The 15554-nt window shown below is 51.2% G+C and overlaps 1 protein-coding gene across 3 annotated transcripts in view; it reads left to right on the plus strand.

Annotated features, from left to right (window-relative positions):
- The window catches only part of SGSM1 (small G protein signaling modulator 1), a 61019-nt gene that overhangs the window by 9700 nt on the left and 35765 nt on the right, over window positions 1-15554 (plus strand). For all 3 annotated transcript variants that reach the window (XM_059677208.1, XM_059677209.1, XM_059677210.1), the window contains exons 3-4: window positions 13064-13139; window positions 14460-14622. In XM_059677208.1, coding sequence (XP_059533191.1) covers window positions 13064-13139; window positions 14460-14622 — 239 coding nt within the window. The remainder of the gene's footprint in view (window positions 1-13063; window positions 13140-14459; window positions 14623-15554) is intronic.

Consider the following 15554-nt stretch of genomic DNA (forward strand, 5'->3'; position numbering starts at 1 on the left):
TTGAGCAAGAGGGGAACTTGAACTCACCTATGCTGTAGGCTGCTCAGGCTGCTGGGCAAGCAATCCTTGTAGGTAACAAATGGGGGTGACACAAAGTCATTAGGCTAGAGAGGAAACTTCTGTCTTGTTCTCTGAGCTTCCAATCTTGGGCAGGAAATCACAGCTCTCCCTTTACTCCCCTGCTGGGCCAAGTAGGGGTTCCAGAAATGCTTACGGAAGGAATCTAGACATCTGGATGGGATATTTTGGGGCTCTCTGATGCTGGCAGGGTTGACTCAAACCATTTCTGTGTGTCATGCTTTCAGGCTTAAGACGGCAGAACTTCTCTTTATGAATAATGCAACCATATCTGTCGGTGCATTTTGATATTTTTTTTCCAGGTCTCAGACAATGCAGCTTCCAGGAGCTTCTGTTAGTGATGGCTTGGGCTCTAGCCCCCTGGCTCAGTGTGAAAGCAGGTTCTGTCTCCCGTGCACTCTGGCTGGGTCTCCACTGCAGTAACCTCGCGAGGGGCTCTGGGAGAGGGTGGTAGCATTTGTTGCTGGTTGGCAGGTAGGAAGGACACTTTTGCCATCACCATGGGGAGTGAGGACACCCGAGTCTTTGTCCCAACTCTGCTCCTACTACCTGTGGCCTCCTAGCAGATCCCCTCTCCCTGTCTCATTCTCCTGCTTTCTAAGTGGACAAGGTTGGACAAGATCCAGGACTCTAAGAACCTCGAGTCATCTAATTTGGCTGACATCACTCTCTGAGAGCCAAGTCTTTCTGATATTTTCTGTCTTCTGAATTTGCCAAGTCCGTATTTAAGACTTATTAAAACTCAATAGCTGATAAGACTTTTTGGGAGCCTTTACTTCACTTAAGGAAACCAAGGATTCCAGCCATCCTAATGGGATAAAGTTTTTTTTAAAACATCATTTACTGAGCATTTTATATGAGTGACCTCATTTAATTATTTCAACACCCCTTGAGGTGGGTAAACACTCTCCCTTGTAGATAAGGAAATTGAGACCCAGAGATGGCAAATACTTGGCCTAAGGGAATGGAGATCAACAATGGCACAGCTTGGGGGTCTGGTTCCAGAACCCTGGTGTTCATCTCTCTGGAGCCAAAAATCAGTGACCCACATGTGGTTATGAGCTGTCTGAGAGTGGAGTCAGGGAAAGGGCCACCCTTTGAGTTCAGGTCTTGGCCATGCCATCAGTAGCTGCGTGAATCTCCTGGCTTCCGTTTCCTGGTGCATCTGAGAGTGGGGGCATCACCTACCGCACAGCAGTGCGGTGTGCCATCCCTGCTGCCAGGCATTCAACAGAATTTGTGCTTGGCTCACCCAGTTAGGAGCCAGATAGGCTCGGTTCCATAAGGACATTTTGCCACCCTTTCTGGTCCCACCCGAAGTTGCAGGTGCTCTCAGCATGGGATCTTGTTCTCCCTGGGTAGACCCTGGGCTGGGGGTGCCGTGGCCACAGGAGCAGTGCTGTAGACTGGGAAGGTGTATTTATGGGACCCAAAGGGACGAGCCCTTGAGTAGGAATCAGGAGGACTGAGCCTTCACTGGCTGTATGGCCATCCGGGGTGGACAGCTGGATCCTCCCTCTGGGTCCAGTTGCTCATTGGCCCCTTGAGGTCAGAAACCCCCATGAGCCTGCTGGCCCTGCCACTTAGCCACTAGGAGCCCCTGGGTGAGGCGGCTGAGAGGGCTGAACTCCAGTGGGGATCAGCATATTTTTCTTTCTTTTGATAATACAAGAAGATAGGAGATGGGCTATGGCCAGGTATCTCAGTTGGTTAGAGCATCGTCCCCATAGGCAAGATTGCGGGTTTGATCCCTGGCCAGGGGACGTACAAGAATTAGCCAATGACTGCATAAATAGGGGAACAACAAATCTACTAGTATGTTTCTCTCCTCTTGAGCGCGCGTTGTGTTGTGTATACACATATATTCAATGAATATATTTTGTGCCTTTTCTTTGCAAAATCTTGAAGCAATTCAGATTGTGGGTGTTTACAAAGGACAGGAACAGTTCCTTTTGCAGTAAGGTTCCGTTTAAAAATCAGAGACTTGAAGTCCTAAGAGTTCAAGAGACTTGGTGATGCTTGAGCACTGAGTGAATTCTTCTTTAATTACTTAGTTAGTAAATTATGTTTAATTAGTGATTTAGAATTATAACAACTACCAGTTCTTAAACAATGCTTCACTTTGTCTCATTCAGCCCACAAAGCAGTCTTCCTATAGAGTAGGTACAAATGGAAACGCCTCTTTACTGACGAGGTTAAGAAGCCGGACCAAGGTTACATAGCTGAGAAGCAGCAGAAGAGGATAGTTTGGTGAGCTCCATTCATTTCAAGTTGGATAATAACTTGCTCACAAAACTAGCTGGAACAATAAGTAAACATACCGACACAAAGTGAAAAGGAAAAAGAGACACTAAAAATAGGAGTTTGGGGAGGTTTGGGTGAGTCCAGCTTCAGGTACAGCTGTATCCAGGTTTTCCAGTGGCGTCATGAGGACCCCCATCTCTCCATGTCTCCGTGCTTCCTTTCTCTGTGTTGGCTGTAGGTTCTGCCCCTCTCTGTGGGGATGTAGAATGTTTCCCAGCAGCTCTCAGGGCACAATCTGCCCACTTGGCATCACAACAGAAAGAGAGCTGCCCCTTCCCCATGGTTCAGGCAAAAGTCTTAGTTCTCCTTGGACCAGTTTGGCTCAAGTGCTTCTTTGGTGCCAATCACTGTGGGATGGAGTGCTCTGATTGGTCCAGTCTGAGAGGTGAAGTGTGGAGCCAGCTCTCTGAGAGCGAAGGGGTCCCAGAGGACAGTCAAGGTGAAAGGGCCAAACGGAGATGGAAACCAGGCAGAGAAGTCACAAATGTCCATCTCAAAGGAGCGAGGGTCCCTGCCTTTGGAGCCCAGCCTCTGACAGTGGACATATCCACGCTTGTGCTCTGTGCCTGGCTGTGATCCCAGGTGCTGCCTGGGTACCTGTGTGCCAGGTGTCTGCCGGATGAGGGTGAGAGATTTCTACTCGGGGGGTGTACAGAGCCCTGAAATTGTATCAACACTTTGTACTTGGTGTGTGGAGCGGGTATCCTCAGCTATCATCAGTGCCTCTAAGTGGTCCACGGCCCAAATATCCAAATACGGTTCAGAACCACCCTGTAATATGCCAGGATACATAGGTCCGCACAATACAGCGCCATGCTCAGAATGAAATGGTGCCTCCTAATTTCTAACCCAGTGAGCCTCCAATGTAACAACCCCTAGTGATAATCATCATTAGCATTTATTGGATCCCTACTATGTTCCAGATCTGCACTGTCCAATGTGAGCCACAAGTCACATGTGCCTACTTATATTTAAATTATGTATAATTAAACTAATAATACTTCCTGTCCTGGGTGGGGGCTCAGTTGGTTAGAATCTCATCCCGTATATCACAAAGGTTGTGGGTTCGATTCCTGTCAAGGCACATACCTAGGTTTCGGGTTCAGTTCCCGGTTGGGGTGCCTGTGGGAGGCAACCGATCTATGTTTCTCACATCTCTCTCCCTTCCTTTCCCTCTAAAAATCAATAAAAACATGTCCTCAGGTGAGTATTAAAAAACAAAAACAAAAAACTTTGCCAGTCCATTAGCTGAGTCAAGTACTCAGAAGCCACGTGTGGCTAGTGATACTTACTGTTGGACAACACAGGGTTAGAGCATTTCCAGAGGTTCTGTCGTGTCCTAGACTTCGTGCTAAATGCTTTACATCCATTAACATATTTAATACTAAAGCCTCAGAGGGGTAGATCCTATTTATTATCCCGTATTCCAGGGAGTAAAGCAAAGCTCAGGGAAAGTGAAGTCAGGTCACACAGCTGGTAGGCGGAGCCAGGATGCTAATCCAGTCTTTAGAGAAGATTCAACTGCTTTTCCTCCTAAGCCTGCGTAGAGGTGGCTGGTCTGTTTTCTGGTTCACGCTGTGTGTGTTTTAAGCAACCATCTGTGAATCTCATTTCTTACTTTCCTATAGCTGCCCGGCCCCCGAAGTCTGGGCAGCCTTCCAGAGACTCTGGGTACGCTTGAGAGTCTGTGTGTGTGTTTCTCGTGCATGAGGCCCGTGGGTCTGGAAGTGGGGCGCGTTGCCAGGGGAGCTGCCACACGCAGTGGGCAGCGTACCCAGGAGAAAGCTGTCTGGTCTCCAGGATGTGGGCTGGGAACGTGACACACGGTGCTGTTTTCTCTGGGATTGGGGGGTGGCCTGGCATTGTCTTCAAGGCCCCATCATCTCCAGCGGTGACTGCGCGTGGGAGTGTTGGCCAGAAGGTCCTTCGCCAAGGTGCCCCCAGGCGAATGCTCCAGGATCAGGCACTGGGGGAACCCCCTTTGTCAGGGGCTGTCTGAGGCTCCTGTGCAGGGCGGTGATGGGAGGCCCGTTTATGGGAACCCCATTCTCAGCCCCAGGATACCCCTCTATCCAGGTTGTGACAGGCTGGCCAGTCTGTGTATTGTTAGGGCACAGTGCTGGCGCCTGTTTATAGCGCACCAGTAAATGATTAACTGGGGCCAGGGTGGCAGCAGCTGAGTGGGTGGCATTCCTGTCTCTGGCCAGCCCTCCAGCCACAGGTAGGCCAGGTTAGAGGGAGGAGCAGGAGGGAGGAGCTTCCTAACACTCCGGAGATCCACATGCCACTGCTTTATCCTTGATGTCCCCTCCCCTCTCGCTCACTCCCATCACAGGGGTGCAACTGTGGAGGACAGTCCTGTGGCTTTGCTTTCGGTATCTGAGGATGTCAGGGCAGGGTGGAGGGTTGGGCAGGAGGGTGAGGCAAGGCTGTCCAGGGCCTGAGTGAGAGAGTCCAGAGAAGGAAGCTCTGAGCCATTGGCCAGTGGTTGCCGAGCTCCTGCCAGATGCCCTCGGGCTCCTCTCTGTGAAGGCCCCAACGCCCCTGGCAGGCCATGAGGGGGGTGTGGAGGTGCCCATCTGGAAGGAGGCCTTTAGCCTGTCTGCTGAAAGGTCGAGATCCCTGCTGACACCCTCCATTAGTGGCAGAGCGAGGAAAGGACATTGTTTTTCTTTGACTTTTTTAGAGCAGTTTTAGGTTCACATTAAAAATAGAGTGGTAAGTACAGAGATTTCTCATATACCCCCTATTCCTACACTCACAGCCTTCCCTACTACCAACATCCTGCACTAGAGTGGGTCATTGTTATCCACAGTCCACGGGTACATTTGGGTTCACTCTCAGTGGTGCCCATTCAGTGGGTTTTGGCAAATTCAGAATGGCATGCATCCACCACTGTAATACCATACAGAATAGTTTCCCTGCCCTTAAATCCTCTGTGTTCTGCCTATTCATCCCTCCTTCCCTGCCAACCCCTGGCAACCCTGGTCTTTCAGCTGTCTCCACAGTTTTGCCTTTTCCAGAATGTCATATACTTGGAACCACACAGTATGTAGCCTATTTAGATTGGCTTCTTTCACTCTGTAATAAGCATTTCAGGTCAGACAGGTTTCTTTTTGTTTGTTTGTTTGTTTTTACCACGATTCCCCTTTTGGGAACAGACATGTGACAGAGAGGGGGCTAGGAGGCGCCGGGTGTCCTGGGAGAGGTGAGAAATGATGCCTGGGGCAGAGGTGGAGGCTGGCAGGTGCTGTTGGACTCTGGTTGTGAGAGCAGGGAGTTGGCTGTGAATGTGACGCTCGGCTGACGTGGGCTAAGGGAGCAGGTGCATTGGACACCTGGCTGCTTGGGTCCCCACTTTGACCTGGGACAGTGGAGTAGGCGACCTTGATTCAAATCCCAGCTTCTTCACAGCCCGATGATCTCCGCCCCTCCCAGATCAGCTGCCTAGTGGGAAAGTGGGACACCTGTATTGCATGGTTGTTCTGATTCTTTAGGCTAGTGTATGTAAAGCTCCTCCTCGGCTTGTGGGAAGCACCTGTAGGTGAACCTACTATGTGCCAGGTTCTGTACAGGGCAGACCGTCATGGGTTTGAATCTCCATCCTGCCGTTTGCAAGCCACGGGCTCTTGGGCAAGTCATTTAACCTCACCAAGACTCTGTTTCCTTGCCTGTAAGACGGGGAGGGTGACTGTACCCATCTCACCTAATTACCCTGAGGATTAGGTGAAATAATGCCCCTAAGCTCGGTGCCAGCACACAGCGAAAAAACTTTATAAATAAATGCTGGTTGTCATTACATAAAACTTACTGTGTGGCTGCTATTGTAGTTAATGCTTTTGATGCATTATCTTACACCTATGAGGCAAGTACTAATGTCACCCATTTTACTGATGGGAATGCTGAGGCTCAGAGAAGGGATCTGATTTGTGCAAGATCACGAGTGCAAGAGCTGGGATTTGAATTTTGGAATTTTTTTTCCAGAACCGAGTACTCATAGCCATAGAGGGGGGTGGGGTGGCGATAATGTCAACTTCAGAGGTTTAAGGACGGAATAAAATGAAGGGCTCCAGGTCCTAGAGGATTGGGTGGTTTTTCCAGAGCTGGAGATGGAGGTGGGAATGGATGGGAATATCAGGTGGATGGGACTGTGCCAGCAAAGGCCGGGGGGCGGGGGGAATCTCTGGGTCACACAGGCGGAATGGCACGTGCAGCCAGAGATCAGCATGTGGGAAGGGGAAGGGAGAGGATTTGGCAGGAAAAGGAGATTGGGCCACACCATGAAAACAGTCACAGCTTGCAGGGTGGCACCATCCTCCCCCAGCCCCTGCATCGTGTCTGTTGGTGTCTAGGCTTGGGAGCTTCCTAAAATATTCCTATTTCCCCCACCCACCATCAGCCCTGCTCCTGCCCCTCCTGCCTCTCACCTCCTTCATGCCTCGCCCATAACCAATTAAAAAATAAACAGCCGCCAGCTCTTTCCACGCCACATTGTCCCTACACCTGTTCCTTCCTCTGAGCTCCAAGGCGGCTCTGTGGGGGCAGCTGCGAGGGAGAGTTTTCCCTCTGCTTTGAAGTTGGAGAAACCGAGGCCCCAGAGAGTTCCTTTCTACTTGTACTTCAGATCTGGACTGTCGCCTCCTTCAGGAAGCCCTCCTGACCTCCCTACCCACCCAATTTCCCACTGATACTTGTTTAATAGAACCAAGAACACTTTTTAATATATTTATTGATTTTATGTGAGAGGAAAGGAGGGAGGGAGGGAGGGAGGGAGGGAGGGAGGGAGGGAGGAAGAGAGAGAGAGAAAGAGAGAGAGAGAAGGAAGGAAGGAAGGAAGGAAGGAAGGAAGGAAGGAAGGGAGGAAGGGAGGGAGGGAGGGAGGAAGGGAGGGAAAGAAAGAAACATCCATTTGTTGTTCTACTTATTTATGCATTCATTGGTTGATTCTTGTATGTGCCATGACCGGAGATGGAACCTGCAACCTTGGTGTATGGGGACGATGCCCTCACCAGGGCCAGGCATGTGCATTTGTTCTCAGGAGCTGGGGTGCCTGCAGAGCGACACAGCCACCCTCAGCTCACCCCTCTAGCCCTAGTGGTTGTCAAGGGGCCTTTGAGTCACCCCCCTCTTTTCCCCACAGGCTGAGACTTATTTTTAATGCCACCCCAAGGCCCCCCAGGCATCCTAATTTAACCATTCTCTCCACCCCTGAGTTTCTTACAAATGTAAGAGTCAGGTTGCCTGGGGGCCTCCCTCTCATAGGCCAATGCTGGTTCAGCATTACTCACCCACCTGCACTGCCAGGCACCCACCACCTGAGTCAGGGCTGAGGCCGCGGGCCTCTGAGGAGCAGGTGGCAGCTCGATGATGTTTATTTAAGTCTGCTGTGTGCCGCAGGCCCTGTGCCGGGTGCTTTAAACCAGGGGACCCTGTGGGCCACATCCAGCCTGTTTATGTACTGCTCCTGAGCCAAGAACAGTTTTGACTTTCTCAAAGGGTTGTAAAAACAAAAGAGATGATGCGACATAGACGGTTATGATTGAAAACAGTTTTGCAGATTGAGCAAATAAAATTTCAGAATGCCTGGTTAAATTTGAATTTCTGAAAAACAACACATCTTTTCGTGTGTGTTCCATATTTGGTACATATACTAAAAAAAAAAAAGAAAATTCTTTTTTTATCTGAAATTTGGATTTCGCTGGGCACCCTGGATTTTACCCGGCAGCCCTAGCTCAAAGCCTGAAATAGTTGCTGCCTGCCTCTTTACAGAAAAGTTTGCCGACCCCAGACTTACACATAGCAAACAAGATCAGGGGTCAGAAGGCCTTAGGACACTGCCTGGAGCCGAGGTCCATAAGCACTGGCTGCTGGAACTAGTGTTATTAATCAGAGCGATCACCAAACAGATAGCGAGCACTCTCCGCATGCCAGGCACTGTCCTAGGGGCTCAAGATCTACGTGGGACAGACAGACACTAGATGGATAAGCCCCCAGAGGTGTGGGAAGGTCAGGCCGAGCGTAAAGCCAGACACTCTATTTTAGGCAGGGTGGTCTGAGCCCTCATCCTTTTTTGAGCTCTGTGCATGTTTTGTTTTAAGTTTTTAAAGCAGGAATTTATATTTAGAAACTCTCAAGAGACTTTAAAAAAGCCCAAAGGCATCCAAGTTTAATAGAAGATCATCCTGAGGCAATGTCTGTTGGTTTCTCCATTACTAAGGCATCTATTTGATCCTTGTTAATGAAACACCCCGATGATTCTGCTAGTTGGATCCTGGTGATTTCCTCTGACTGCTGCTATCTTCCATAAGTGGCCTTCAGCTCACAAACAGTGAAAAATGTAATCACAAAACATCTGCAGATCCAACTCCAATATCCTGTCTGCATTCTTCTTCGAAACCAGGTCCAGTGATTATCAGTTTGAGTAGTGGAGACCTTACCTTGGTGAGTGTCATCTGCATAGGCTGGTATCATCTGCAGCTCCTTCAGACAGAAACCAGCAAACACCCTTCGAGACTAAACACCCAGAGCTCTGCACACGTTTTTATAAAATTCTCACATGGCAGCCCTGAGAGGTGGTGTGGATTTCATCCCCATTTCACAGATGAGGAAACTGAGGCCTGAAGTCACCCAGCCAATGGCTTAACTGGAGTTTGAACTGGGCCTGGTGGCTCTCAAGCTCATGTTCTTAGTGCACTAGTGCCTTTCTTTAGATCAGTGGTTCTCAACCTTGGCTGCACATTAGAATCACCTGGGAATCTTTTCAAAATCCTGATTTCTGGGCCTCATCCTCCTGAAATTCTGTTTCTTTGTTATGGGGTAGGGCCACAACATTAGTAACAAAGAAACAGTTGCCAGAGGATGAGGCCCAGAAATCAGGATTTTAAAAAGATTCCCAGGTGACTCTAATGTGCAGCCAAGGTTGAGAACCACTGCTTTAGATGATGCCAGCCTGTGCTGGGTCCTTTGAGGCCCTCGGCCTGCATTTTCCACAATCCTTTTGATAGCCCTGAACACGGGACCATGTTATTTCCTTCCGGAGCTTAGAGTTCATGAACACAGCAGGGTGGAGAGGAGTAGCAAGTTAGTTTGGGACCTGGCAGGGTTCAAGGTGGGCAGCATGAGGGTACCTGGGTGTGGGCAGTTGGCAGATAGGAGGAGGGGAGTAGACAGGGCCAGCCTGGGAGCCCCAGGAGCCTTCCTTCCTGCTTTGCATATTGGCCAGGATTTCCCTGCCTGACTCCCTCCTGAGATTAATCCTCCTTTTATGTTGTTTAAATATTTGCAGGAAGAGGGAGGGATGGGGGGGAGGGCGGGGCTGGTTTCCAAAGGTTTGCAGGATGGGGACTGGAGATGGGGTGGGCACGTGCTCTGAGGTCTGACGTGGAGGGGCGGGGCCAGGCCAGGCCCGCAGGCCAGTGAGGCCCTGATTTGGAACATCCATCGTGGGCCAGGGTGTGGACTGAGTAGTTACTGTAGACTCTGGAGTCCCTGCAGTTTGTAGAATTCCTACCCGGCGCCTGGTGCAGGTACTGTCTCCATGATCTCCTTCAAGCCTCTCGTTACCCCTGTGAGGCAGGGGTGCTGTTGTCTCCGTTTTGCAGATGGGGGACCTGGTCCGGCATCATGCGGATGGTGAATGGCCCAGGGTTTGAGCTCAGGTCAGTGACTCCACATTCCGGGCTCTTGCCCCTTTCAGCTGCCAGTGGCTGACATCTTGTCCTTAACATGGCTCAGTGTTCAGGGCTAATCTAGATCCAAACGGATGTTCAATGAGAGCCCCATCATTGAAGCAGCTGTTGGCCGACTCCTGAGAATGGGGGCCAGAGAAGAATAAAAGCTCCTTGACCATTTAGACCTTTGGGGTCCCCTCATCCCCCACAGGAAGTGGTTGGCAGAGTCAGATCCTGGCTCCCGGGTCCGTGCTGCTTTTGGTCCCGAAGTTCGGAGAGACTGGAATCCCTTCTCAGAGGGTTCTCACCACCTTGGGATTTCAGAGGGCCTGACCCAGTACAGGGTCAGGCCTTCAGGCAGATCTGGGTTCAGATCCCAAGTGGGCCCCTTCCTGGCTGTTTGTCCTTCGGGCAAACTGCATAAACTCTCCGAGCCTCAGTTTATCTATCTTTTAAATGGGGAAAATAATGCTTTTGTGAGGATTAAATAAAATGTTCTATACAAAGCACCTGGTGCATAGGAGGCACTCAGTAAACGTTCTCTCTACTTAAGTAACAAAAGCATTGGTTCTGAATGGCCTCCAGACGAACAGAGGCCCTGGATCTGAATCCTGCCTCCTCTGTGTGACCTTTTGTTGGGTGATCTAATATTTCTGTGTCTCCGTTTCCCCATCTGTAAAATGGGAATAATTTGGGAAACTACCTCATAAAGGTTGTGCCTACAGTCAGTCCCTGGAGCATAGTGAATGCTCAGAAAACAAACAAAATGAAACCTGAACTTCAGTGTCATAAAACTCCCAACTGTTTGCTAGCCCAGCCTGCCTTTTCACATGTAACAGCACATTTGATCCTCACCACAGCCCCACAGGATGATAGGTCCGCTTGACAGAAGAGGAAACAGGCACCAGCAGGGTGCAGAACTGGTCTGGGCTCACCTAGGACTGAGGGCCCTAGCCGGGATGTAAATGGAGGTCTGTGTGACTCCGAAGTCGCACCAACCACAGCGTTGCCTCTGTGCTTCCTGAATGGGGCGTGGTTTCTGGGCCAAAGCTTAGAAAACCACACAGGTTGCCAGGAGCCAGGATGCCACATTGCTTTTGCCCCCACCTCCAAAGACCGCCTCCAGGTCCTTCAAAAATGCTGACCAAGTTCAAGCCCATGGCTGGAGGCTGAGGGGGAAAGGTGGTGGAGCTGAATTTCGGAGGTTCTGTGGCTGCCTGGCCCTCTCCCCTTGCTCACAGGTCTGTGTGGTCTGTCCCCTGGGATGGGAACCAGCATCTTTCGTCCTGCAGTGAGGCAGTGCAGTCTTCTGTGAGACTCTGTGACCTTCTGGGGAAGGCTCCCATCCGCATTGTCTTTTTAATCTCCTCTCCTGGCCTCAGGCTCAGCTTGTTATTAACTAGGACGAGGTTCTAGCCCACGGCTGGCAGCCAGCGGGGCGGTGGGGGGAGTCCTCACTTGCTGGAACCCTTGGTGCTGCAGTCCCACCTGCACCACCCACTGCCTGAGATCTATCCCCAGGACGGGAGGCCTCGGGCCAGACAGCCAGAGGCTCCTCCCTGGAGCACTTACCGGCTGTGTGGCTGAGAGAGGGGTTGCCCTTCCTGAGATTCAGGATCCACAACTGTAAACAGACAGCCCGCTCTGCTCTGCAGTGTGGACTGGACACAGCGTGTGTAGTCAGGGTGCCAATACTAAGAAGATGGTTCCCCCAAACGGAGTAGATTAAGGTGACTTTAATGAAGGGGCGATTGACTGAGGCGAGGGATGCCGGGAGACAAGGAAGGGGGCAGCACCCTGCAACTGTTAATGGGGGCGAGGAGGACCCCGAAACCGGCACTTCCCCCTGCCTAACGGGTGCAGGGGAGAAGCCAGGAGAGGGGGGCTGGCTGTGTGGGAGGGTCCCTGGACTGCTCCGGCTCTTTCTTAAGGATTGTGGGAGATCATTTAGATCCTCCCGCTCCTCTTCCTTCCCCACTTTCCCCCTCCTCCTCCTTCCCCTCCAGTCTTCTACTGCAGTCCGAGTGCTTGAGAATCACCTGGAAGGCTTGATAAACACCGTCTGATTCAGTGGGTCTGGGTGAGCCTGAGCAATAGTGTTTGAACCCGTTCCCAGCTGGTGCTGGCTGCTGGATCCTGCATCTCTCTAAGCTTGGGCCTCATGGAGGGGCTTCCCGTCCAGTGAAAGCTGCCCCATCAGGACCGGATCCCTGTCTGGCACGTCAGAGGTGCTTGAGACGGATTTGTTGAGTGACTGAATCTGGTAGGGAAAGCATGTAGCCTGGGAGTCAGACGCAGGCTGGAATTCTGTCTCCACTCTGGGCCGGCTCCCCTTCTGTGGGTGAGTTGCTTCACTTCCCCAAGCCTCTGTTTCCCCAAATAAGATCACAGATCCAGCTGGCAAGTGACGACTAGGGATTTGAAACCAGGTCTGCCAGCTTCCAGGGCTGAACTTTTACACAACACCCTCCTGATTCTTTTATATACCTGTTTTCATTCGTTCGTTCGTTCATTCATTCACCCACTCATTTAGAAAATATTTATTGAGCACTTACTGTGTGCACCAGGCGCTGTTCTTCCTATGCACCAGGCCCCATGGGCACAGCAGCGAACAAGGCAGAGGAGTCCCTGCCCTCGGGCAATGTATATTCTAGAAGAGGGAGGCAGACAGTAACAACACTTGGGATGACAATAGTGTGAGTATTCTTTCTAGAATGGGATGGATGGAGGCGGGAGGGCTGCCTCAGATGATGTGGTCAGGGAAGGAGATGACATCTTGTGCGACACCTGAGAAGAAGCCTGCCATGCAAGGAGCCTGAAAGAATGATGCAGTAAAATATGAAAAGTGCAGCTATCCCAAGCCACAGGCCTTGGACCTACAGAAGACACGGTGCATAGGGTATAGAAGGAACGCCGTTATCAGCATTCTCCAGACAGCCTGGGAAGGCCCCGGGGGTGTCTGCACCCCAGGTCGCATTGGGGTCTCCCCTCCCGCTGCCTCTGCCTTCCAGGTGAAGCAGATCATGGAGGAGGCCGTCACACGGAAGTTTGTCCACGAGGACAGCAGCCACATCATCTCCTTCTGTGGTGAGTCTGGGGCCCGTGGCCGTGAACAGTGGCTTCTTCCTCTGGGGGCTGCCTTGGGGAGGGCGTGTTTGAGCAAGGATTCTCACATCATTTCTTTTTTTTTTTTTGCTTTGTAACTTTGAAGGTATTTTTGGATTCCTTCATTAGGGGATTGGGAAATACAGAAAAGTTTAGAGAGGAAATTAAGCGTGACCTCTGGACCCCATGAAGAGGGAATCATGGTTACCATTGGGGGCCTGGCTTCCCCTGCTGTGGGCTCAGTTCACGCGGACCCTGTCCCATGCGACAGGGGTCTTGCATCTGAGGAATGGACTCATGTCCTTTCCTCACTGCCTATGGAGTAAAAGGAGAGGACGGATGGGGACTTTTAAAAAACGGCATGAAGAGCGGTGGACACATCCTGAGGTCCTGAGGGACCCTGTCTAGCTGGCTCAGCAAAGGAGGCAGGACCAGCGCTCAGAGCGTGACTCACTGCTCTCCTTGAACCAGCTCTGCTCACGGGGTTCCCGAAATAACCTCACTGCCAGGTTCTCACTGTGCATTCCAAATGGCTAGAGGGACACGTGTTGTGCGTGTCCCTGAAGTCAGGATTCGGCTCATAATCAGTGTGTACATGCAAGCAGGCGTGTTTCTTTTTTTCTCCCCAAAAGCTATTTCACGATTGGAGTGTCTCGTAATGAAGGACACGCTGTAATTTCCCTCTCCTGGTCTTAGCTCCATGAAGCTTCTGTTTAGATGACTGGGGACGCCACCAGGGTCCTGTTATAATGTTATCATGTCAGCTGTTCCTGGAGTCTCAGTAGTGATGATGATGATGATGATGATGATGTGGTTCCTTAACACAGATGACACTCGACAGTTCTGTGGTCCCGTCTCCCCTCCCCCATTAACAGGAGGAATCGGTAGCAGTCGGAAAGCACTCATAGGTCCCCAGTGCTGTGCTAAGTGCTTTTCATGCATTTTTCCCACCTCATCCGAACAGCAACCTTATGAGTTTAATGTTCATACTGTCCCCATTTTACAGCTGAGGAAATAGACTCAGGAAGGGGAAGGCATTGCCTAAGTCACGCAGCTGGGGAGGGGCTGGGAAAGGATGTGAGAGAGGTGGTCTGACCTTGAGCTGAGAGTGTGGGTTAACCACTAAGCTCTCTTTTTCCCTTTTGAGGGGGTTGAAGGTGGAGAGGCATACATGCTGTTCCCTGTGATGTTGTCACAAACCTGCGATTCTGGGGGGGGCCTGCTTTCCCAGGTGCCTGTGTGACTGAGCTGGGTGCTGGGGAGCATGGGCAGGGCAGGGCCTGCTGACCATTGTCTCCGCAGCGGCTGTGGAGGCCTGCGTCTTGCACGGGCTGCGGCGGCGGGCGGCTGGCTTCCTGCGCAGCAACAAGATCGCGGCTCTCTTCATGAAGGTGGGCAAGAGCTTCCCGCCAGCTGACGAGCTGAGCCGCAAGGTCCAGGACCTGGAGCAGCTGATAGAGAACGCGTGAGTGCAGAGCATGGTGTACAGGCTGGGGGAGTCCCCCAGACAGTCTGTGCTCTTTCCCGGGCTCTGTGAGAGCTCCGGCCTCCCAGCACTCCCTCTGCTCTCCTTTCTGCTCCTCTGACCCGTCAGACTCTTATCCACCCCAGGGCCTTTGCTTATGCTGTGTCCTCCACCTGGTTCTCATCCCTCATCTTCCATGGCTGGTTCCTTGTCATAGTCAGGCCTTCCCCTAGCTAAGGGTAAATTCCAACCCTCATCCCATTTCTCTTTCATATCATCTTGTTTATTTGCTTCCCAATTGTCATCACCATCTGTAATTATTCATTCATTTGTTTGTTTACTATTTACTTGATTATTGTCTGTCTCCCCTTTTTGCCTGAACTCCATGAAGACAGGAGACTACATCTGTGTTATTCCCCATTATGTCCCCAGCGTCTGGGAGAGCCTAGCACCTGGTAAATGCCCAAGAAACAGGTGTGGAACGAGTAAGTGCCTTCTGTGAGCTAAGCCCTCTTCTAAATGCAGCAAGGCCAACGTTTAATAGAACCAGTGTGGCCTTGTTCACATGGGCCTCTGGATAAAACTCACATTGAGGCAACCACTAAAGGGGAGAGATGGCTTCATGCGCTCGCCTTGGTGGCTGATTGTATGTGTTGGGGTGGGGAGAGGGAGGCTTATGGCCTGAGTGTTTGTACGTAAGTGCCTCCTGCCAGTGTCACTCCCAAAGTTCCAACCTGGAGCCTGGTCAGGGATGGCAAATAAGTTGCAACTCCAGTGGCTCCTGGTGGCTGCCCGAGGACCGTGTTATGAAAGATTCTACAGCTGTGACCGGGCTTTCTGGGAAAGAGTGCATGGATTGATTAGCCATGTCTGTTACGGGCAAGGGAAGGGAGAGAGATATATGCATGCCATGTGTTTGCCATCTCTGCCAT

The sequence above is a fragment of the Myotis daubentonii genome, chromosome 19, assembly GCF_963259705.1.
Source record: "Myotis daubentonii chromosome 19, mMyoDau2.1, whole genome shotgun sequence".
Taxonomy (NCBI): domain Eukaryota; kingdom Metazoa; phylum Chordata; class Mammalia; order Chiroptera; family Vespertilionidae; genus Myotis; species Myotis daubentonii.